The sequence below is a fragment of the Syzygium oleosum genome, unplaced genomic scaffold, assembly GCF_021117445.2.
Source record: "Syzygium oleosum isolate NSW1041296 unplaced genomic scaffold, Sole_v2.1 Sole_v2.23, whole genome shotgun sequence".
NCBI classification, from domain to species: domain Eukaryota; kingdom Viridiplantae; phylum Streptophyta; class Magnoliopsida; order Myrtales; family Myrtaceae; genus Syzygium; species Syzygium oleosum.
This window is the reverse complement of record NW_026607507.1, coordinates 724,344-749,462: the sequence shown is the minus strand read 5'-3', so window position 1 is coordinate 749,462 and position 25,119 is coordinate 724,344. Positions and strand designations below refer to the sequence as shown.

Here is a 25,119-nt window from a genome sequence, read left to right as displayed (position 1 = left end):
GTTTCTAAAGGACTTACGACTAAAGGCATCCGCTACCACGTTAGCCTTTCCTGAATGGTAATTGATAGACAAGTCATAATCCTTTAAAAGTTCTAACCATCTTCTTTGCCTCATGTTCAGCTCTTTCTGAGTAAAAATATACTTCAGACTATTGTGATCCGTAAAGACTTCACATTTTTCACCATACAAATAGTGTCACCATATTTTCAAAGCAAACACAACCGCTGCTAGCTCGAGATCATGAGTAGGGTAGTTCTTCTCATGTGTTTTCAATTGTCTAGAAGCATAGGCAACAACTTTATCATCTTGCATCAGAACACAACACAAACCTTCGTTAGACGCATCACAATAAATTATGAAGCCACCAGTTCCTGAAGGTAAAGTCAATATAGGAGCCAACACTAGCCGCCTCTTCAACTCTAGAAAACTGCTCTCACATTGATCCGACCATACAAATTTAACTCTTTTCTGAGTTAGGCAAGTAAGTGGACCAGCAATCTTTGAGAATCCCTCCACGAATCGCCTATAATAGCCAGCTAGCCTAAGAAAACTTCTCACTTCTGTAATATTAGTAGGGCGATTCCACTGAACAACTGCTTCAACTTTCTTTGGATCCACTAATATGCCATCCTTCGAGATTACATGACCCAAGAATTCTATATGATCAAGCCAAAAGTCGCACTTACTGAATTTAGCATACAACTTCTTTTCATGCAAAGTTTGTAGGACAAATCTCAAGTGTTGCTCGTGTTCCTCCAAACTCTTTAAATACACTAGAATGTCATCGATGAACATTACAATAAATTTGTCTAGATACTCCCTGAATACCCTGTTCATCAAGTCCATGAAAACAGCAGGCGCATTTGTTAAACCAAAAGGCAAGACGAGAAATTCATAATGGCCATACCTTGTTCTGAAAGTAGTTTTAGTCACATCATCTGCTTTTATCTTCAACTGATGATGCCCAGAACGAAGGTCAATCTTAGAAAAAACCCGAGCTCCCTGAAGTTAATCAAATAAATCATCAATCCGAGCCAAAGGATATTTATTTTTTATCGTCACCTTGTTAAGTTCTCGATAGTCTATACAAAGCTTTATACTATCGTCCTTCTTTCTCCCAAATAAAACTGGAGCTCCCCAAGGCGAAACACTAGGTATGATGAAACCCTTATCCAGAAGCTCTTGCAATTGCGTTTTCAATTATTTCAACTCAGCAGGTGCCATCCGATATGGTGCCTTAGAGATCGATGATGTACCAGGTATCAATTCAATACATAATTCAATTTCTCTATCAAGAGGCAAACCTAGTAAATTCTCGGGAAACACATTAGGAAATTCTCTGATAATTGGAACATCTTCCAACTTCACTACAACCTTACTTCGGTCTTTTACACAAGCCAAATAACCACAACAACCCTTTCTCAAAAGTTTCCTCACTTGCAAAGCCAAGATCAACTTTGGAAAAGTGTCTTTACAACTTCCCGAAAAGGAGAATTCAGGTTGATTCGGAAGTCTAAAAATCACTTTCTTCGAAAAACAGTCAACAGTAGCACGATATGTGGAAAACCAATCCATCCCGATAATAACATCGAAATCTCGAATATTTAACTCTACTAGATCCACAGACATTTCAACATTATTAATCTGGAGTGCACACCTCTTAAACACATGATCAGCAACCAAGAAATCACTAGTAGGAGTATCGACACGCAATTCATATTCAAGAGGCTCAGGCAATACATCAAGCTTCTTTGCAAATCCAATAGAAATAAAGAAATGCGTAGCACCGGAATCAAACAACACATAAGCACATTGCGAGGCAATAGAAATATTACTTGCAACAACTGCGTTAGAGGCCGCCACATCCTCCTTTGTCATTGCAAAAACTTTCCCACTTTTCCTCTGTCTTTGTTGGTTTTCCTGGGGCCTACCAACTGCAGGAGCATTCTTCCGCATGGAGCAATTGCGTGCTATATGTCCCGGTTGCCCACACTCAAACCATTTTCTAATATCAATAGGGACGTCCCTCTCTATGGGACAATCGTGTGCCATATGTTCCATTTTTTCACAAAGAAAACATGCTCCTATTTTGCGATAACAACGACCGCCATGGAGTTTACCACATATAGCACAAGGGCTTTGAATACTTTGATTTCGGGACCTTCCTGGCCGATTGAAATCTCTTTGCTTTCCGCTACCACTAGTAGTACGGTTATCTTAATAATCTGTCAGCTTAAACCTCTTGTGCTGAGGTGCAGCCTGTGTGTCGCTCTCAAATTGGTATCGCTCCACCTTAATTGCTTTTCCAAGACATCCTTATATGTGGTCAATTCAAAATATGCGACCTTAAAATGTATATTAGGCCGAAGGCCTCTTTGGAAATGTTCAGCTTTAAGCTCCTCCTTAGCCACATAATGTTCCGCAAACCTACTTAACTGATTGAAGCGGCTTGCATAGTCCATCATTGTAGAGTCACCGTAAGATATGTGTATGAAGTCATCTCTCATATTCACTTGGAATGACTTCGAGAAGAATTGAGTATTGAAGGCCTTTGTAAAGTCTTCCCAAGAAATTATCGCATCTCTACCTCCCAAAGCGGGTCTAGTCCCTTCCGACAATACTCAGCTTCGCCCTCCAAACATTGGGTGGCAAAGTCAACCTTTCGGTCATTGGGAACTCTTTTGGCTCTAAAAAACCTCTCCATTCTTCTAATCCAACGTTCGGCCAATAGAGGATCCGATTTCCCATTGTAAGTAGGTGGCTTCGCCTTTCTAAACTGGGCAAATGTGTACTCTCTATCATCCTCAGTCATAGCGGTTCCACTCCCACCTAGATCCTTCAGCTGACGATGAAAGTTAGGCACTACTTGATAAGTCTCAGATAAATCGCCTTAGATGGTAGGCTCATGAAACTCATCACTTTCATCTTGTGAGTCGAGACTCCTTTCAAATTGATCCTCCAGTCTCCTTTTTGAAGCAGGGCCTCGAGAACCTTGAGGCATATCTCTGGTGTCGAGAGTAGCGACTCGCTTGCCTTTACTATTCTTACGAAGCGAGACAAGTGTCTCCGAGTCGGAATGTGTGATCACCTTAATCCAAAGCAAAACAAAACCTTAGCACCTAGAAGATAACATGCTAAACTATCACACAATCTCACAACGTCCCATAAATCCTACACCCAAATAGATCACAACTTAAGCTCTGATACCAAAAAATATCATACCCCAAAAACAACTAGAAAGAGGAATGACACGGCTGTCCTTTCACACGAAGAACGAAGCCTTAAAAATAACCAACAACCTCTTATCAACATAATATCTCAAGCCACATATATATCAAATAAACCAACAGGTTGGTTAAAGCATCAGAGTTTCTATAATCCACCAAAAGAACATGTACATCAAGAACTCAACCAACCCAACGAACTATCAACAACCTTACATACAACTCCCAACAAACCATAACCAAAATCTAACTCCCAAAAGTCCCCGTGATAGCGCTCTTGTACTAATGGCCACTAGCCGAGGAATCTGAAAAGATTGGGAAAAAGAGGGATGAGCAACCACAGCTCAATGAGCAGTACATATCTTATAAACATATCGAGCCTCCAGATACACAAGGACATAATTCATTTATACCAATCATAATATAACAACTTACAAGAGTAAAATGAGTTATATACCACTTCAATATAAATATATCCATAACATGAATACCCATTCATCCATAATATAAAAACCAGTATTACTGGTCTAGTTTAATAATCAAACTCGTCAAATCACGTGTCAATCGTCTGATCCATACTCAATATTCAACTCAAGGCTCTAGAGGTAACTCCCACGAATTTACGTTATCATGTAGCACTTAGTCCTTGACCAACGTATACTAATATTACAAGACCCTAGAAGTGACTCCTACGAATTTACGTTATCGTGTAGCACTTAGTCCTTGACCAACATATACTAATAGTACAAGGCCCTAGAGGTGGCTCCCACACGACTTGAGTCGCCATGTAGCACTTAGCCCTTGACTACAAGGCTCTAAAGGTGGCTCCCACGAAATTACATTATCGTGTAGCACTTAGCCCTTTTTACCAATCCATATCACAAATGGTTTCACAAACCAACACATATAACCCCTCAAGAGTTATATCATAAATCTAATGCACAAAATAGTAAGCATAACCTTTCACGAAAGGTTTATCAAACCATCCCACCATAATCCAAAAGTAATAAACATTTGATCCATCTTTATACAGCAAATGTGTTCTTATTACTTTCATATATATATATATATATATATATATATATATATATATATATATATATGTATATGTATATGTATATGTATATGTATATGTATATGTATATGTATGTATATGTATATATATGTATATGTATATGTATATGTATATGTACCTCAGTACATGGATTTTACAAAACCAAAGGAGATATTAGCACCACTCACCTGGGAATATCGGAAACCAATAACACGTAACTAAACGAGCCGACGATCTCGTAATCCGGGCGTTGCGACACGAAGTCGAATCAGTTTGGTGAAGTCCCGCGACAAGCCCACATGAAACCCTCCTCTTCTTTCTTCTTCTTCTTCTTTCTCCTTTTTCCTCTTCCCTTTTCTGTTTCTGTTCTCGGCTAAGAGTCCACTGTAGCTTTTGTTGACTTTTCAATGCTTTTCTCTTCTTCTTTTTTTAAGTGGGTCCCACCACTAAATCACAATATTACATTAAGTACATTGCGGTCCGGCGAGAAAGAAACTGGAGAAGCTGACACTTATGGAGGTCCGCCCATGGCCTTTTAGGTATCACATTGATCATATCATAAGTGCAATGCACGGGAACATGTGCCAGAAAAATCTCGGGCAGCATATCCCAGACCAAGTCTCAAGTATAGAGAGCCAATAGACAAATTTGTGTCAATAATCACTTAACACCTCTCTGTTCTCAGTTTCTTCAGGAATTATCTCAGCTTTATGACCTCCCTTGGAAATAGGTTTAGCTCCAGGAGAGGTCATAGCAAACCTGCTTGGGTGGGCAGCGCAACATTCTTTGGGCTGGGCTGGGTTGTGCTTGAGATAGGCGTAACCATTTGTGGCGGTTGTTGCGAAAGATAGGCGACCAAACAATAGAAAAGATAATACAAGCAAATAAATTAGAAATCTGATTTATCAACATTATTTAGGATTTCACCATAGATCTTGCAATACAAAAGAGATTACCATCATAATCGAGTCACTCAAGCACTCAAAAACCCGCACAGTGTTTAGCCTTACGATTCATCGCTCGCGAAATAATTTCTCAATCTCACAAAAGAATTCATAAAATCTTACCACAAGATTTATTGACTTCAAAACACTTGCAATTTCTTCTAGTTGAAATTCATAAGCACGCCGCACAATTGATTGTTATGGCCAAAAAGCTCCTATGCTATAATGTCCTAAAACTAAAACCCACTTCTTACACATAATATTTGGATCCAAAAAATAAACCCTTTTCAGCTGACAGAAATCAACTCAAACTAGAAATCCAACTCTAACATGGAAAATATTTCCATAAAATCTTACTAGTTCGGGCGTCAAACCACAAATTCTTTTTGGATTTGAAATTTCTATTTGGTTTAGGTTCCTTAACGAACTTAAACTAGAGACATATACTCGATAATTTGCACATTGGCTCAATTTTGGAGCCAAGTCATAGTCGATTCACTGGAATCCGAACTTCATCATAATTCTCCCATAGCCCTGCATGAGCTCCTCAACCACGATAGACATCTTCCAAGTGTAAGCTATGCAAACCGTGCCATAAGCATGTACCTCATCATGATACCAACTCTACCCGCACCTTTAATTGCTCAACAATAACTGCAGACATAACCTCCTCAATCACAAGTAAAACAAAACCACAATTGTATCCATATTTGTCAAGAGACCAAACACGCACCTTATCAAACTTAGCAGCTACAATAACAGTTGGCTCTATAAGCTTCACCTTGCTACAATAACATCTATATTGATTACCATTCAAGCGGTCACCACCTTAAGAGTTTCACATTGCAATTCCACCTTAAATCGAAAACCGTTCAAATATGTATAAACACCATCACAAACCACTCCCACTAGAATATTAGAGGCTTGTCAAATGTAAATTCTTTGCGAACATGTGAATATGATTCGGGACGCCACAACCAATAGTCTCGCTCACTTGGTGCATACCCGAAGAATATGCATCAATCAATGAGATTTATTCACTAGGCAACTCGATGTATTAAGCCCATTATTCAGAAATTTAGTCATGCCAGCACTAGATGGCATTTTATGGGCAGTCTCTAGCAGTGTTCTATTCATTAATTTTGCAACCTATGATTCACTAGCACTAGTATGGTATCTCATTATACCTTTCTTCATGCATAATCATTTAACACCTCTATGAAAAACTCGATGTTGTTGTTAGTTTGTACATGCTTAGTGGTCTTACTAATTTATTTTTCAATCAAAACTCTCAATTGCCTGATTCTGGCGAATAGCATTAAACTTCTGCCTCAATACAAAGACCTAGGTCCTTTTTTAGTAGTCAGTCACAATTGTAAGTATAGATTCGGCACTGTTTCTCAAAGGAAATTGCGATAGTTTGTGAACATCCGAGTGAATCAATTTTGCAATATATGTGGTCTGTTTAATAGTCATATTGAACTACACTTTCCATCGTTTGCCTAAGTCAGAACACCTAGTTCCTTAGTTACATAACCATACATCAAATTCATTTCACTCAGATCCTCTAGACTTCTCTCGCCAATGTGCCACATATACACATTCAATTATTTAGACTCTCAATAGATGTATCCGACGTCCCCATGGCGAAATCGATCACCGTCTCCCCTTGAAACTTATACAGGCCATTACGCTTGAGTCACCGGGGCATCTCGAACAACTTTCGAAATTCTCGTCCTTTCTAAGTCTAAACGTGGTAATTCTAGTTGAATCCTACTACAACGCTCATTTAAACTCCTTCAAAAAGAAAATAAAATATTTCAAGCAGATAAGTTATTTCCTCACCAAACACGAGGTAACTTCCTTTCGCAGGAGACGCTACTTTACACTCTACATCATGTCATGTTACATAAAAGACTTCATTCTTCCACATCAAAACCCAACATTTATTCTTGTAAGCACCGTCAATGAAGAAAACAACAAATGTGTCTTCCAAAAAGCAAAGATGCGAGAAACAGAAGAGCCAAACGGCAGAATTCGGCAAAATGGTCAAACTTTGCGTTTCGACCACCCAAATATTCTCCTCTTCTGTGCTTTGCCGGCATTTTGTTTACTCTCTCTCCGTCTCTCTCTCTCTCTCGTGATGCATCCTCAACTGGTGCCATGGCTTATGGCAGCAACACTCTGTGTAACACTGAACCGAATTTGCTCAAGCTCGACACTGAACACCATCTCAGATGCTGACAAGATCGTCAGCTTGCCGGGACAGCCCAGGGTTAGCTTCAGCCAGTATGCAGGGTACATCACCGTGGACGAGAAGCAACAGAGAGCTCTCTTCTATTACTTCACCGAAGCCGAAGCCAACCCGGATTCAAAGCCTCTCGTGCTTTGGCTCAATGGAGGTAAAACCATCTGGACTGAGTTCGAGTAAATGATGGTGAGAAATGAAATGGAGCAGGTTGAAAAGCAATGGAGTTTGCTTGTGTGTTGGGGTTGCACTTTGCAGGGCCTGGTTGTTCATCCGTTGGAATTGGTGCTTTCAGTGAGCATGGACCCTTCAAGCCCAGTAAAGATGTGCTCTTGAAAAATCACTATAGCTGGAATAAAGGTAAGCGTAGATTCCCTAAATAAAGGATTAAGCATATACTTTTAGTAGCTTAAACGAATATGAACATGTTGTCTCTCGTTGCAAAAACTTAAGTCGATAGGAAACTGACTCGGACTATGTATCAGATATGTTCTTTGCAATGGTTAAAATGAGATTGATCCCATTCGCTGTAATGTAGTCCCGACTGCGAAGATTCTGTGATTGGTTAATTCTCACATTTTTCAATTTATTTGCAGAAGCAAACATGTTGTATCTCGAATCCCCGGCAGGAGTCGGTTTCTCCTACTCTGTTAATAATTCTTATTACAATTCCGTCGATGACAAGATGACAGGTTATTTTTCCTCGCAGATTACCATATTTTTTTAGCAAATAAAAGTGCGACTATTCCCGACCAAAATAAAAGTGCAACTATGATTTACAGATCTAATCTGAAGCTGAAATTAATACTAATACCAGCTAAACAATGCTTCCACATTTCAGCAAGAGACAATCTCGCATTCCTCTGCAACTGGTTTGAAAAATTCCCGGAATACAAGGACAGAGATTTATTCATCACAGGAGAGAGCTATGCAGGTGAACTAATGATTAAAATTTTGTGAACACCGACAGGCGTGGTTGACTGAATTGGACGCACCATGAATGCAGAATTTAACTTCTATCTATTTTCACTCTTACCAGGTCACTATGTTCCACAACTAGCAAAGCTCATCGTGCAGTCCAAGCTGTTCAATCTGAAGGGAATTGCTGTGAGTTTGACTGAAAAATCTGCGAACTTAAATAAGCATGTCACATGTATTAGATTGATACTGACTCGGATGAACAAATCTTATGCTCGCTACAGATAGGAAATCCGCTTCTCGAGTTCAACACTGATTTCAACTCACGGGCAGAGTTTTTATGGTCTCACGGATTGATATCAGACGCAACCTACGGAAGTTTCAACACAATATGCAATTTCTCCCAAATTATAAGACAAAGACAGAGCGGCACCCTCACCCCCGTCTGTTCTCGTGTCTTCAGCGAAGCATTGCGTGAAATAAGCGCATTCATCGATGGGTACGATGTCACTCTTGATGTTTGTTTGTCGACAGTTTCTTCACAGTCCGCGGTTTTGAATAAGCTGGTGAGCCACTTTATCCATTCTGATGTACTTTGTTTATTTTTCCCTTCTGCAACCTTTCGAATTTTTGGGTTATGCTTTTTCCAGCAAAAAACAGAGAAGATAGATGTATGTGTACAAGAGGAAACCACCAAGTACTTGAACAGGAAAGAAGTGCAGGAGGCTCTACATGCTCGGCTTGTCGGAATCTCTAGATGGACAATTTGCAGCGGGTAAGGATCAACTTAACTCGTTGGACCTTCATCTTCGTGAGGCCCAAGTTCATGAATAGCTGGCATCGTGACTAATCTGGGGATTCTTGTCAAACTAGATCCACATTTCCCAATTTCCGGACAAGATTCTCCGGGACCTTGTTGCGTTAACACTTAACAGGACTATATGATTGGTTCTTCCTAACATTAATCGAGTTATGATTCTAGACTATCTAAATATTCATTTATGACGTGGTTTCTCCTGAACTTTCAATTGAGTAGTCCTTAATCATTCGTTCTTTGACTTGTATTCTTTATCTCAAGTCATGCTTCTTTGTCTTATTACCCTCAGTTCTTGTGTGCTACAGTGTTCTCAAATATGAAAGGCAAAATCTGGAGATACCCACCGTTTCGATTTTGGGGGAGTTAGTGAAGTCAGGAATCCACGTTTTAGTTTACAGGTAAACAAAGAAATGGCATTCTTCGGAATTGGTATATCACTTCAGGGGCTATTGTATAAGGAACAACGTCGGTTCGATTTTCCATTTGCAATGTCAACAGCGGGGATCAAGATGCTGCTATTCCGTTAATCGGAACAAGGACTATAGTGAACAACTTAGCAAAGCAATTGGGACTGAACACAACAGTGCCTCATAGAGTCTGGTTCGAGGAAAGACAGGTCGGCTCAGCAATCAACTTTCATGAACGTCAATCCTCCCATTGATTTTAATAGGTGATTGACGACTAAAGCCCTTTTTCTTCATTTTTCTTAGGTTGCTGGTTGGACACAAGTGTATGGAGATATATTATCATATGCGACAATCAGAGGGGCGTCTCATGAAGCCCCATTTTCTCAGCCGGAGAGATCGCTGGTCTTGTTTAGTTCATTTCTGGGAGGGAGACCATTACCAGAAGGGCTCTCGTCGGAGTCTGCTGTGGAAAATAACCACAATAATATTAAGTGGTCCTAAGTTTACCAAAATTGGACTTCATCTGATTTGATTAGCAGAGAACATCAAATTCACCATGTTTCAGATTTGCATTTCTTGGCTTCTTCCAAAATCACTGTTTGCTTCCCCAGTGCTGCTTTCTGTATCACATACTATCATTCCGAGAGTAAGAGAAAAATAGCAATTTGCGTATTCTCAGGAAATTTCGGTTTCATTAATAATTAAAATCAAGACATGGGGATAATGATCCTTTTTCGTAGTTCTTCAGTTTTCAAGGTAAAAATGTTTGAAATTCAGGTGTTCTGTGAATGTTTCCAAGCACTGAAGCTTTTAATGAGATTATAGACAGACGGATAGAAATGGGTTATGAATAAGTGGGTATTCTCAACATCGTTGTTGATTTGATCATCTTAAAAACTTCACCAATTATAGTTAAAGGCATAGAGGAACATCATTCTCCTCTTTTCTATTTGTGGCCCGTACCTATAGAAGGAAAGCTCATAAGTTGCAGAGGATAAGACAGGTCAACCGCTTGATTTTTTTTTTTACCAGAGAAACTACTGCAAAACCTGGAGTTCGACATACATTGGGCAAGAAACGATGGTATGCTATGTGAATGTATCCTAAAATTAGATGATGACACCCATAGGCTCTGTGTGAGCTGGGATCATATTAATCTGTGGTATATGGTAACAAAGCCATGAGATCTCTTGGATGCAAGTAGCACACCGATTTGGAGTGCATTGCAGTCTGGCGAGAGAGTAGCTTGGGAAGATGACATCTACGGAGGTCCAACCATGGCCTTTTAGGTATCACATTGATCAGATCATACGTGCAATGCGCGGGAACATGTGCCAGAAAAGGCTTGGGCAGCATATCCCAGACCAAAGTATAGAGAGCGGAGAGACTAGTGTAAATAATCACCCACACCTCTGTTCTCTGTTTCTTCAGGAACTATCTCAGCTTCATGACGTCCTCATATGCCCATGACCAACCTTAAATAGGTCCAGCTCCGGCAGAGCCTTAAGTATGAGAGGCCATAGCAGACCTGCTCATCCTGGACGGCCTGAGCTTAGACCCACAGACAGGTCCAGTCAAAAGTGCGGAATACCGACTCTGCTTCTGTGACTAAGTTCGAATTTTCTATAGGAAGGTGAGGTAATCTGGCTACGGAATGCAATTTACTCATTCTAGATGACAAAATCTTCAGAACCCCAAAAAGGGAGAGAGAAAAAATGCAGAAACAACAAAGACAATATAGCTGGGGCCTCAAACTAAATTAAGTGGACTGAGTCATGTTTGAAGCATCTATGTTATTTAGGATTGCGATCAATTAACGAATTCTTAAGGAGTGTATGACTTAAAAGTAGGGGCTACATCTTGTGTAGTGTTTCTTGTCTTGTTTGGTTTGAATAACATGATCTGCGACATACCAATGATTCCTACAGCGACACTGTGGGCATCTCCTTGATTAGTCCTGTAGGAGATCAATGTGGAGCCGAGCAGATTGTGACTTCTCACCTTTTGAGAATTGATGCAAGGAGGGCACTTGAGCTTCCTCCAGATAATTAGTTCTTGTCGCTGCTATAATAGGAGACTAATCATCGAGAGATCGAAATCATTAAGAGACAGCTTGGCTAATTATGGCAGGTCAGACCACTTCCTTATTGTTCTGATTTGATAACCCTAAATTGAGATCTGACGTCTGATCCTCCTCAACACCAACCCTTTGAACCTGTCGAGCATGCATCCCCCCAAGGTGATGTGTGTACTGCGGACTCCCAACTGCTGTTTCGATACAAGGGTTATCAATGTTAATCCGCATATGCTTAGTTGCTTACTATTTCCACACTTCTTCATTGCCTGTAGGACGTCACATTGACATTATGCCCATCGCGCCGGGCTTTTCATAAACCTGAGGGTAATATTTTCCTTCAACCACGATCGCAAGAAACTTCCCCCCCTCCCGGCACCGAATTGAACGTGAGTGATGTCCGTATTCGTAATCCACCAATTATAAGTATGCTCGAAAGGAGTTTCGTCCAATCCGGGTTAGAGCAATACATGGCCCTAAACCAAAAAGGTTGGGGAAGGCCGGCCTACTATGTGCGACATTCTCTAGACGCAATCGTAGAGTCTCGCACCCGCTTTGAAGTAGCACTACTTCACAAACAAAAAGGATAAATCCTATATAGTTCTAGGAAGGAATAATGATATAAATGAACCATAAACTTTAACTCAATGTGCAACGTGGTCCATGAACTTTGAATTTGTTAAATGTGGTCTCTAAACTGTAACCCAATATGTAATGTGATCCCTAAACTTTTAATTTGTTCGATGTGGTCCATGAATTTTTGGTACATGTTCAACTTAGTCCCTGTTGTCCTTCCATTAATTCAAGTTCAAAGGTAACAATGAATATTTTCATATAATTCAGAAACTAAAATAAATATGAATCGAAAGTCCAATGACCATATTGAACATATCAAAAATTCAGGGACCATATTGCGTATTAGGTTATAATTTACGGAAAAAATTAAAAATTAAGGCTTCACATTACACGTAAGATTAAAGTTCATTCGTCATTTGCGTCCTTTTCCCTTTCAGGAACCGTAAAAATTACAGGATATTTGCGAAAGCTTGGTGGGCACGTTCTGCTTGTCTCTGACCTATCTCCATGGGACATATCATACAGTCTAATATCTACCGAGTCTCACTTTTCCATATTGGAAAATCATGAAAAGGGTCCATGACTTTCATGGAGTCCTCTTTTTCCTGCATAATCTAGTGCCTTTCTTCTTTTTCCATAACATAATTTGGTGCTTAGAAAACATCATCATTTCTTATGCGAAAGTGACCGCGGCCCACTGCATGTTATTCACTCCATTCTCAACTTCACATACCCCCGACCCATCCGTCCTTTGGTCTGAGGTGGGAATGATGTAATTAAACTTTGGTAAATTCTATTTTTTATTCAACTACATTAGTTTGGAATGATGTTGCTAAATTTCGATCATGATCACACAAAAAATTTCTCTGTCCTTTTTTTTTTCATTCAATGCACCTTGAGCGGGGAATCATGAGTCTTTAACTGAAGTGTCGGCCAGGCGGCCATGTAGCAACGTTACGACGTTTATAGAAATGACCACTTATTGGCCACATCGATATTCGGTCAAAAGATTAGCCGTACTCCTATCGAATGCATCAAACTCGAAAAAAAATGAAAACTAACCTACTAGATGATTGAAATTAAAATTGAGCGATCCGATTGCAAATTTCACTAGACTTTTATAACATATTAATATGAATGCATCCAGGGTCGTCTGTGTCTCTCGTGAGTGTGGTCTTCAATTGTCTTTGCGTTTCCTATGGTGTACTGTTTTCTTTCCTACGTCGTCGGGAAGAGGAAATGGGATGTGATATTCATTTGTTCTCATCCTCAAGAGACACGCAGGTTATTGTCTGAAAAATTATGTTAATCACATTCCTTTCGCTTCTATACGTAAATTCCATGGTAGATATATTTATACATGTCTTTTCAATCCTATATCATCACAGTAATCATAGGTTATGAGAACTGCGTCAGCTCTCTCGGATGGCAATTTAAGGCTTTGAGCCAATGAATTTAGACGATTAAATTTGGTTGCAATGATCATTAGACCATTTTTCTTAATGAGCTATCAGGTGGGTAGGGGGCAATAAGCGCACTTTCTTCTTTTGAGTATTTTCATGAGGGCCCTGCACCCACTACAAAATATTCGATTTGAATGATAGCTACTCAGTCTATTCGTAGATATACGATCTCGTCACCGCAACCCAATCGGCAATGCCAGAAGTCAAGAAGTCTCTCCCCATGAGGTAGTATATATTGAAGGCATGAACTGGCCCGGCATTCACTCACAACGTGATATACCCCGTCTTCCCGTGGAAGAGAGCACAATCCCTAAACGACTGGCCTACCACGTCGGTGTTAACAATCGCTGGCCCATATTGACGTAGTAAATAGGTCATATGTGGCTCATTTGTTTCCTTCTTTTTGTTGAAGAAAATGTTGCAACCAAGAAGCGGGTTCAACATATAATTGCTGGTTGATATAAGTGGAATCCAGCTTTCCATGCTTCTCTTGTGATTAAACAGTACAGTTACGGTGGGCGCATCTCTATAAAACAGGGGAGGCACGGTAAAATTTGTCTTCCTACGTGTGGAAATATTCATTACTTTACTAGGAGGAGTAGTGCACATTTCACAGATAGGAACATCTACCTAAAAAAGTTCCTCCCTCTCACAAACAGAGTCAGACAAATAAGACTTTCATGAGCATCTATCTTTTAAAATATTTAAGAAATTGTCCTTAAGATACACTTGTTAACTAACTAAATAGAGAAAACTGATGCTTTCGATGCTTTAATTTTCTCGTGTTATGTTTAATCAATGTTATATGTGTTTTCCGTTAATTTTTATATTAGAGTAGCTCATACCGTCCTTATTTATAACGATTACGGCCAAAACCACTCATCATGGTGGGTCGAGATGATCCCAACTCCTATCACCGAATAAGTCAAAACTGAATATGTGAGAAAGGATACGAACTCGACACCGTAAGATGGACAACACTAGAAGGTAGAATCGAAACGGCACCTCCACATATGCATCAATTCGTGAGGCAAAAGGGAAACCTAAGCGATTTGAACCTCTCATCTCTCACATCCCATCCTTGGCCATTGGGTCGAGAGTTCGGTGGTTGAATTATTCCTTACTTGATATGCTTAACGAGTGTCCTAAAGACAGGTTAGCTAGTCTCATGGAGACACCCACTGGTATGACCCATTTTCTATTGACTTTTCTTCTCCTTAAATTAATAAGCAGCAAGTCCGATGCGTGTTGACTCTCACTCCACATTGAATGTACCCTCTTCTCTCCTTCCCCAAACTCCAAGGCTTCCAAAGCAAACAAAATCACCCCCAAAAAAAAAGACACAGCTCTCTCAACAGCAACTCAATGACCCCAAGTCACATGTCACCCTCTCATTCTCTTCCACTATCAACATTCACTTCCTCAAAAGGACCAGAGACACAAATAAAAGAGCTCTCTTTCCAGTAAATTGTCTTCCTGAAAAAAATGGATTGTGTCTCCTCCAACTCCAAGAAACTTGGTGGTAGTAGAAGAAGAAGAAGAAAGCTGGCATTGGCATGCTGGTCTCTTCTCCTCCTCTTGCTCTTGCACTCATCAGAGACCTCCTCTTCTTCAGTTCACGATGCGCACGGACATGGAAGGCCGAAGAGATCTGAAAGCGGGTCGGTCAATAATGTGTCCCAGACAACGAAGAAGAAGGGTGTTGAATCTCAAGTCGGAGGCCATGCACGCGAAGATGATGGCGATAGAATCTTCCGTGCTCAAGAAAGAAGAGTCCACACAGGTCCAAATCCTCTCCACAACAGATAGCTAGGTTAATGCGGATGGTCAGTACGTAGATGAAGCAAGCAAGCTTTGGCAATTGTTGTATGTTCCTTTTCTTTTGGCCCCTCCCTTTCTTGTGCATTTCAATGTTATAAAAATCACTTGTCGATGCTCTGAGGCCATAGTGAATGGTGTGCACCGTAACTGATCAGAAAGACTAATTTCCGATTAAGATGTAACGCAGATGGCTCAACCAAGAAAGTTCAGCTGTATACTTGTTACATTGGAATCGACCGATGAATACTTATTGTGGTCTTCTTCTGTGGAACAGTTGGGTAATACTGAGAACAAAGTGCTTGTATACTTGACGAATATAACTTGAAGGGATAGGCACGCGCACGGGCTCACGCACTATCGCTTGAGGGTTGATGATTTCGAATACCAGCCTGTGCTTTTGCACTGGTGAGTTGGGTGGTGGTTGTGGTGTGTTATTCATCATTGATGAAGCAGAAAAGCGCTATATCAGGTTCTTTTATCCTTGGTCTTTAGTGGTCAAGAGCGTGTGTCATTGCTGTACTGCATTCTCATTCCTCATAGCTATCTTTTGATTTACACCAAGTGGAATCAGACAATGTCGTCTTCGATCTAATCTCGAGTTTAGATTTGTTTTAAAGAACGTTGGGATTTTTTAAAGTAAGTCAAGTCATAGGAAAAATGTTCACTCAACTTGTTTCAAACAGTTGATTCCAAGTGCACGACCAACCCATTCCCAAAACGACGATCGAATCAACTTTAAGAGAGGATAAGGACATCAGAAGTGTCACAACTTTCGTACGACACTCACTTAAATGCCATGACGTTTTTTTTCTGACCACTTGAGTGCCATAATTTCTATAAAAAAAAAAACGTTCACTTGAGTATTATGACTTTTAATTGATCACTTGAATGCTATGACTTTTTTTAAAAAGATTCACCCAGATATCGGAAATCCAACTTGGCATGGCATTTGTGATGAGTATTTTTAAAAAGTTATGGCACTCGACTAATCGATTAAAAAATTATATGACACTCGAATGATCAGGAAAAAAAAAAAGTCACAGCTCTCAAGTGAGCGCCGCACTAAAATTATGGTACTTACGGAATCCTTTTCTCATGAGTTTTAACCCCAAAGAAAAGAGCTTAAGGTACGTTTGCAAGATGTTGCCAAAACGAGGAAATGGAGTCAAAGCTGTACGCTTGATACATAACGTTCACGTGACGAAGAAAGAACTGTACGCAACTCAATGAAAAAAGCGAATGTGATCGAACCATCTCCACCAGCTGAGAGAACAGCGACCAATCATGCAGTATGAGAAAACTCTGGTCCCTGCCTGCGTGTGAACGCCAATTGATTCCCAGGTCTCTTACGTTGAGATATCTCTTTCCATGCATGAGCAAAAATTTGGGTCACTGCGAAAGCAGACGTAGCCACCAAATACATTTCAGTGAATACATGGCGTTCTTGGACGGTTGCGAGGACTAGAACTGAAACTCCAAGCTCTGGTTATGGCAGCAGGTGAGCAAGCAGACTGGTTTCATGTGTCATGTCTCATTTATAATGAAACCCGGACAATAGCCCAAACCGTCCATGCATGCATGCAGTGTAAATTAAATTCCAACGGCCAGTAGGCATGTGGCCCTGCTGGTAAAGGGATTGGGGGGTGGGAATGCTAGTATCATAGGTGCGGGTTCGACTTTCGCGCTCTGCAAGAGGCAAAGCAAAAATCTGAGAGTGAGAAGAATTAGTGATATGAATGACAAAAAAAAAATTAAATTCCAACGCGGAGTTGGCCTTCGCCGTTTTGTGCTTTCAGGGGAGCAATCTTTCAGCTCATGACCGGTCCATGACCTGTCGCGACACTTCCTTTTTGCAGCTATAACTGTTATGAAGAGGATACTTGAACACCGTCTCTACAGTCGCAGTAAGATTTACGTTTTATCGTTTGTGCAAAAACTTACTCGGAAGATTACAAGAGCAACAAGTCTACTTGATTACCAAAAGACCATGTTTAACAAGATAACAACAAATCTTGAGAACTCTCTCTCTCAATATCTCCACAAGGCTCCTAGAAGGTAATGCAGAAAATGAAAAGTAGACTTCGACGTGAAATTTGTTTGCACTTAATGGTGTGAAAAGCACTTTCTTTACTTGTTAAGAAATGGGTAACACTCTCATCTTACATAGTCTCACAGTCTCCTTAAAAGAGAGAGAGAGAGAGAGAGAGAAAATTACTGGGTACCATCCCCTAAACTCCTGCATAAAGCAATCTTTTACAGCCAATTTTCCCACTTGATTAGAAAAATTAGCTCTTGATAATCCTCAATTGGTGTGATCCAACATGTATAGAGAATTTTTCTTTTCTTTCCTTTTTGTTCGTATTATTTAAATATAATGTGGTACAATACTTCAAGAAGCCCTGGGAGACCTGGATTCTCCATTAATCAATTAAACAGACCAAATGGCAGGACACTTGAAAGAGGCTTTCCTCAAAAACTGGGTCCCGACAGCCTTCAAAAGCTCTTTTGCCAGAAAAACAAGAGAACTGCCTTCAAGAGTTTACGAGACCCCAGAATGTATTATGAACAACTCATAACTCCACCTGCAACGTCGTTTCTCGTTTCTTTCGGGTTATCAATTCGCAATCAATAATTAATTGATAAGACTATACGTACGGCATGCATGAAGAGGATTTTGTTAAAGAGTGCCTCAAGTCGCTTGTTTAGCAACTAATTGAGGAAGTTTTATAGTTCTCAATGTACTGACCGTCTTGTGTTATGCCTAATAACTGCTTTGAAACTGTGAAGTTTTCCGGATTGGTTGCAAGGGACACTTTCTATGGAAATTGTTCTTTTAGGCTAGAAAGCGGAAGTCCTTTATCGCCGCTGCTGCATCCTTGCATTCACCAATGGGTTTTTGCGTCCCCTGTCCAAATGCCTCGGGGCCAACCACCTCTGAAGGACAAGTTCTCAGAGCTTTAAAAGAGGTATTTAATGCAGTCTTCGTTTTCGGTCTATGTCTCATATTGCAGATCACCAACCCTTCTCCGACCCACCAACCCATCCGACATTCTCATCAATACTCGCTCCTTTCCACAAGAACACCTTTTGCTGCTTACGAAGGGTCTCGTGGGACATCTGAGGCACCAAAATGTGCACTTTCCAGGAGCTCTCTCTCTCTCTCTCTCTCTCTCTCTCTCTCTCTCTCTCTCTCTCTCTCTCTCTCTCCCCCCAATTCAAGCTCAAAGCAGACTAGTCAGAGTATGTTAAATCATACAACAGAGAGAGGTCTTGGGGAAACAGTCCAGGCCAAAGTAGAAATTTAAATGAAACGGGGAATTTGCCCCTGCTTTATGTGTCGCAGTACAGTTACCACAGCTTAAAACTTGAAAGTAAGCAAGAAATGTTATGGCTCTCTCAAGTACCTTAAAGCTTAGACACATGAGCTGTGCTTGTGCTAAGGGCAGTTGCGGTGTTCGAACGTGACGGACGTCCCAGATGCTTACAGATGAAATCCCCAGCTAACATGACCTTCCTGAGGTCCACATTGGTCTTCACTCCAAGTCCATTTAGCATGTAAACAACATCCTCCGTTGCAACATTCCCAGATGCACCTTTAGCGTATGGACAACCCCCAAGGCCAGCGACTGATGAATCTACTGTTGCAATACCCATCTGTGCATAAATGGAAAAAGATGATCAATCTATCCCTATTTCTGAAACGACAGCTAAGAAATACAGTGGAGTAAAAAAACACATGACGTATTTCCATTAAACTGGATGCACAATTTGTGTATTTTAAACTCTCCCTCCAAGAAAGACTGATAGGACAATGAATATTAAAACCTATCACATCTAAACTCTAAATTAGAGTATAAGAAATGCAAGTATGAGGAATCAAACACGAGGACCTCCGAACCATAACACCATATTGAACTATGCATAAAAGTGATTGCTCCAAAAGATGGTGAAATGTAAACATGATGCCTTTGCAGGCACACACTGATGAGAAAAGGGAGAAATTTGAGCTTGACTGCATAATTTTACCTGCCTTAAACAAACTTTTGAATTTCAAATAGTAAGCACATACAGATGCCCTCAAGTAAGAAGTCAAGTGACTTGAATTGTTTAATTTTTTGTTGATTCATAACTATTTCATCCTAAAAGTTAGTGCAAATTTATTTCATTCTTATGTTGGCTTACCTTACTATCAAGTTTCATAAACTTGAACACGGTTTTGGTATTGAACAATTATCACGGGCAAGGCAGAAAAAATTAGCCGACTGCACTCGAAAGTACTGAATTTCCTCACTTGAAAAATGAAAGACATTATAGCAGCTTTCAAAGATGCTACCTTTCACAACTTGTTCGAACTATCAGTCACCAAGCTATTATGAAGTTGAATGGAGAAAAAGTGGTTTGCTGATGATTTCACTGACAGGAATGCGGACATTTGTTAAATCACACTCAACCTCCTAAGTTTCTGAAAAAATGCAAGAAGACGTCCTGAACTCAATTTATTAAAAAAGTTGCTTACTTGTAAGGATACTAAAATATTTGAAAGAGCCTGTCCATAAGTATCGTGAAAATGAACAGCTAGCTTATCAACAGGGACAACATTCATAACAGCTTCAAGCATTGGGACCACAGAACCTACATTGTCAAAGAAGATCAAAACTAAGTAAGAGGTCAAAGTAAGTAGAACATAGGAATAAGAATAATTTAAGCCCTCCATGGAGGGACCCCATGGGGACAAAATGCAAAGAAATACCCCTTATCTTAAATTTTCCCACCTCTTCTTACTCGCTAAAATTTGAATTTTACAGAACTTTCCTTCTAAATCTTCTTTTCCCCCATTATTTCACAAATATCGCATTAATAGCAGTTCAACATTCTAGTCACCTAGCAGGTCCTTTTTCTAAATCTAACCATCCTCCATATTAACTGTCCCTTCACCCATTGGTCCCAGCACAAATTTATAATCTCACTATTCTAGAGTGGTATATCTAACCAATGGCTCAGGTAGTCAAGTAAAAAAAAAAAATAATACTTTCCTAAAACCCCAATGCTGCATGTTGGTTTAACCACACTCCGATCGACACTTAACATTATATGCCCAAACTACCGGCACAACATGTCAGACTTTTCACAAGGCTTAAAAGTAAGGATGCGGACATCAGCAGCATTTCGCACAGACAGAAAATATGTAACAATGTGCATTCATTTTGAGAAATAATGCGATCCCACTATTGCTGGAACTAGGGCATAAGCAGAGTCATAGAGATGCTCCCTGATCATTCAGACATGACAATCTCAGCCTCCGAATTTAATACAGATTTAGATGGATGAAATGTCTCTGATCAGCCCCTTCTCTTTCCATTCACATGTTACTTACTAAACAAAGATTCAAAAATGCTAATCGACAGTTCTACAGAATATATAAAAACAAGAAAGCTCATCTTTTGTTCCACTGAAAGAAAATAGAGATGATAACAACTCATCTATGATGGCCAATAAAAGGTGTCGCACGAGTTAGAATATTAGAATGTTCCAAAAGTTCTATAGCAAAAATAGAGCAGATAAATTAAGTATTACCAGGAGTACCGACACCGATTGTATCTCCAAGAGATATTTCAGAGCAACCCATATCATATAGCTTTTCTGCCACATATGCGACTTTCGTTGGAGGTACCTTTCCTTCCACTGGACACCCCACAACACATGATATGTATCTGAAGATGAAATATTAAATCAGTCACATCCTATTTGCAAAAGAAGAAACAGCAAAACCAGTATATTGGAAAACTTGGACCGTATGTTTGCTAGTAAGAATTATTGTTTGCGATTCTCATAATTTGACAAGGTATTCCCTACTTTTAATAAATTACGTCTCATATTATTAGTTGGCACACCAAGTAACAGTATGCATCCTCCTCATATCTGTTAGGATAATCACTGTTCACAGTAGTGGAATTTAGTATGTTGATCGCTCAAAATTACTCTTACAAACTGTTGGAGGCCTCACCCTATCCTTCTTGACTCACTCTCTCCTTCACACACAATCTCCATCTTTCATGACTTTACCATTCCCCCTCTTCTACATGTCTTTGAGAGTCAACCAATGTTGTGAATGAGGATAACGGGTACTTAGTCTCATCAATCCAAGCATGTCCAGAGTGATTTTTGAAAAGTAGCTACAAAGTGTTATTTGCCATGTAATTCTCTTGAGCCAACACATTTTATCCTATATAGGTAGCAGAATCGTTCTTTAGAATTCTGTCTTGCCCTCGTAGGAGAAATTAATTTACCCAAAATGAGAAGGTTGTTTTGTGACGCAATATATATCACAAGCATGAAAAGAAAGTTTATCCCGTCTGAAGCAGAGAAATAAGATAACTGTACGTAACTACAAAGTGTGATCACTAACATAGATGCTGTACAACCAAAATGGTCGACAAGGAGAAGAATAGTACTTCTAGCCATGCCTATGTGTGGGCCAAGATCAAGACCAACAATGACACTGTGTAGAGAAGTTCAATTATAATATCTAACTGTTATAAATCCATAAATTCATTGGTCTCCATCTACAATATCAAAAGCAGTTCCAACAATTTTCTCACATACCCAACGCCACCACAAGATGTGTTGTTTATGTGACTAGACTTGTGCCTAAGTTACATAACAATTGCACTGTGTCCTTGAAAAAACAATTGTTTCCTAAAACCAACATGAATGAGAGCAGATCTCTCTTCAATTTCTTCCAGTAGGCTCAAAATACTTGAATCATATCGACATCCTATCTCTCTGGTTTTCACTTCCAAAAGAGATCATTTTAATAGACAATATTCACTTGGACCAGAATGATAAGACGACTTCTCTTCTTTGCATATTAGTAGTCTAAGTCAAAAGAGCTACCCGCGGATAGGAACTGAGGCCTTCTCAGCTGCAAGAGAAACATCATGGTAACGTTTAAGACTCTCCTCTATGCTGCAATTTATATTTGACTTGGAAAACGATTCTGAAGCGGAAGCAAAGACAGCCACTTCCTTGGCTCCTGCTGCAACTGCAGCTTCAAATCCCTGAAAGAATGTGAAATTTTTCATCATCCCAGATGATCCCATATGCTGGAGACATAAACTTTGTTACTAAATACTCAACTATACTTACTTTAAGATTAGGAGTTAATACAGGAAATCTAGCACCTTCAACATTTCGAATTGCTTCCATAACATCCTTTGCATCTCCTAGCTGTTCAGTCGCAATAAAGTTCATGATGGCAGCACTTTATATTGGCAATATGGTCTAACTAATGAAACATGGTAAAATTTAGCGAAAAGGCTAAGCATTAAAGGAATACAAAAATTCCAACTAACAGGACAACAAGAAAATTTGATTAAACTCGCTCTACCTCATCAACCAAGACTAAGAAAGTGGATATGATAATATGGAACAAGACAACCCTTCACTCAATGTAGCACACATCCTCACTATTTCTAAACGTTATGTATTTTATTATTTCTCTATCTGAAGGATATGTATAATTTTTCTCATCCAATTATTTAAAAGTAGGATGATAATTTACAAAAATATCACAGACAGAGGAAATTCATTGCATGGGAAAGAGATTGAAAACAACTATTAATAAGGAAACTTCATAACAGAAAAGGGCTCCAGATTTCTACGAGATAGGTTGACTACCTGCGGCACCCATTTTGGTGAGACAAAACTCGTGGCCTCAACAACAGGCAAACCTGAAGAGACTAGCATTTTTATCAACTCAACCTTTACTTTAGTAGGCACAATGTCCTTCTCATTTTGCAATCCATCCCTCGGACCAACTTCTACGATCTTCACATACCTTGGAATGCTTCCTAAAAGCTGCAATACGAAAAGATTGATGTCATGACTTATTATAACAAGGAGACCAAACAGGACACGCGTCAACAAAATCATATAAACACAAAGATAACATGCCGGGGCAACAAATCAAAAAGCTAAAAGATACAATTTTTTGCACGATTGCACCTTACCGCCCTCCCTTGTATTCTTCTCAACACAATGGCTGGTATAATCACGAGTTGAGAAACACCGAGCATCACAAACATTGACGTTATTTGTGGCCTTAAGATACCAACCCAAACTTCCACATGTTTGATTGAATAATGTATCCCGATACCTATTGCTTGAGTACCGACTCCAAGGTACTGAGTATCCCTGACTGCAGAAATGCAAGTGTCTCGTATAAGCATGAAGATGATCGATTCATTAAACTAGCCTGATGATCTCCAAAACAACGTAAGAAAGTGGCAGCAATTAATGCTTTATCAATCAGACAGATCCATCTTTTTATCATTTAAACTAACCATTTATCCAGCCGACAATCAGTCACAGTAGAAAGAAACGCCGACCCGCCAACCCATTTGCACACCAACCCAAAAAAACAAACTAGAACCAGAATTATCCAATGTCTAAAAGACAAAGTTCCACGGAAATAGAATAAACCAGATGTTCAAAAAAAATCAACAAAACAAACAAATTTCAGAGGCAATTTGATTTCTTGACGTGATCGTAAACTTTTTTATGCAAAACCAAATCATTAAGCAGCAATCTCAGACAGATAAAACAATCTTCCGAATTAGACGAAGTCTACTGGTCACATACTCGCTCCTGTGCCGCGAATAGCGAACGCTACCCTCGGGAGAACAATCGTCAGCTCCTTCTTCATCAGCCATGGATGCGCGGGAGCCGGAAGAAAGCCTCTCCGGCACACCACCTTGAGTGCCCGATGCACTGACAAACGCAGAAGCTCCTCTCATGTTGCCCTTCAGCGAAACAACCTCGCGACCGAAGAGCGCGCCACGCCGCGGAATCTTATCCAAAGCCCTCTGCGTCAGCATCGAATCGCAGCAACAATGGCCAACTCCACGAGAGGGACCTGATTCAAACGGAGCAGCCAGCAGCAGTTCATCAACGATCGAAGCAGATTAGCACCACCGAACGAAAATCAAACTAGGGACTCCGAATCCGATGATCAAATGGAGCGTGAAGACGCGAGCTTTTTGAGTTCATCAGAGGCGCACCGACCTGATTGATGGAAGCTTCTTCCTGGAAGAAATCTCGTCTCTAAATGCTACGCGCGCGAATCAGATTCCCCACACGACATGTCCCGACGATCCGTCCGAAGCATAAACAGCGGAGAGAAGTTCGGGTGATTCGAGGACGATGATGTCGCCGAGGAGGCGAAGAAGAAGAAGAAGAAGAAGAGTGTCGGACGTCAGCGACGATGTTGCAGGAGTAAGATGGCGAGTGATGATAACGTAAGAGAGAGAAATGGATTCGAAAGATTAAGAAAATTCATATGGGCCGTGAGCGACAAGGAAAGGCCCGGCCCAATAAGCCGAGTGTGGGCTTTGGAACCATAAGAAGTCCCACATCGCCGTCGTCAGGAAAAACCGAACAGTTTTTATTGGGAGGAAGGCGCCAGAGACGTTGTCTCTTCGGAGACATCCGATAAAATTGGAACGATACAGAGAAGATTAGCATGGCCCCTGCGCAAGGATGACACGCACAAATCGAGAAATGGTCCAAATTTTT

At 40.1% G+C, this 25,119-nt stretch overlaps 2 protein-coding genes and 1 non-coding gene across 6 annotated transcripts; 2 read left to right on the top strand and 1 right to left on the bottom strand.

Moving 5' to 3' along the window:
- The first annotated feature begins 7,350 nt into the window (after positions 1-7,350).
- LOC130140984 (serine carboxypeptidase-like 45) lies at positions 7,351-10,222 on the top strand. Its single transcript, XM_056321512.1, has 10 exons — positions 7,351-7,624; positions 7,729-7,830; positions 8,067-8,162; positions 8,312-8,404; positions 8,510-8,577; positions 8,673-8,954; positions 9,039-9,163; positions 9,511-9,603; positions 9,704-9,821; positions 9,916-10,222. The coding sequence occupies exons 1-10, from the start codon at positions 7,366-7,368 to the stop codon at positions 10,111-10,113; spliced, it is 1,434 nt and encodes a 477-aa protein (XP_056177487.1). The 5' UTR covers positions 7,351-7,365; the 3' UTR covers positions 10,114-10,222.
- Positions 10,223-18,846: 8,624 nt separating this feature from the next.
- Positions 18,847-24,780, bottom strand: LOC115674763 (uncharacterized). 4 transcript variants are annotated; one of them, XR_008814262.1, is made up of 10 exons: positions 24,610-24,780; positions 24,187-24,460; positions 23,551-23,743; positions 23,224-23,403; positions 22,693-22,773; positions 22,441-22,604; positions 21,121-21,257; positions 20,063-20,178; positions 19,880-19,959; positions 19,081-19,200 (listed from the first exon to the last, which is right to left on the bottom strand). XR_008814262.1 is itself a non-coding variant. In XM_030597264.2 (9 exons), exons 2-9 carry the CDS (start codon positions 24,420-24,422, stop codon positions 18,952-18,954), a joined length of 1,356 nt encoding a protein of 451 aa, XP_030453124.2. In that variant the 5' UTR covers positions 24,423-24,460; positions 24,610-24,779; the 3' UTR covers positions 18,847-18,951. The 4 variants fall into 4 exon arrangements, 3 of the variants coding, with proteins under 3 accessions (XP_030453124.2, XP_056158355.1, XP_030453126.2); XM_030597264.2 differs by lacking the exon at positions 19,880-19,959 and having other exon boundaries at positions 18,847-19,200; positions 24,610-24,779; XM_056302380.1 differs by lacking the exons at positions 19,880-19,959; positions 22,693-22,773 and having other exon boundaries at positions 18,847-19,200.
- Positions 24,781-25,016: 236 nt separating this feature from the next.
- Positions 25,017-25,119, top strand: LOC115674895 (U6 spliceosomal RNA). The gene has a single exon (XR_004004987.1). It is a non-coding gene; the product is annotated as a U6 spliceosomal RNA (small nuclear RNA).

Bases quoted from the DNA above. Each gene is read 5' to 3' on its own strand.
- LOC115674763 (XM_030597264.2), bottom strand. From the start codon at position 24,422: ATGCTGACGCAGAGGGCTTTGGATAAGATTCCGCGGCGTGGCGCGCTC. The intron at 22,605-22,692 runs GTAAGTATAGTT...ACATTCTTTCAG, and splicing joins TATTAACTCCTAATCTTAAA to GGATTTGAAGCTGCAGTTGC. The intron at 21,258-22,440 runs GTAGCTCTTTTG...TTTCATCTTCAG, and splicing joins GCCTCAGTTCCTATCCGCGG to ATACATATCATGTGTTGTGG.
- LOC130140984 (XM_056321512.1), top strand. From the start codon at position 7,366: ATGCATCCTCAACTGGTGCCATGGCTTATGGCAGCAACACTCTGTGTA. The intron at 7,625-7,728 runs GTAAAACCATCT...TGCACTTTGCAG, and splicing joins CGTGCTTTGGCTCAATGGAG to GGCCTGGTTGTTCATCCGTT. The intron at 8,955-9,038 runs GTGAGCCACTTT...TGCTTTTTCCAG, and splicing joins CCGCGGTTTTGAATAAGCTG to CAAAAAACAGAGAAGATAGA.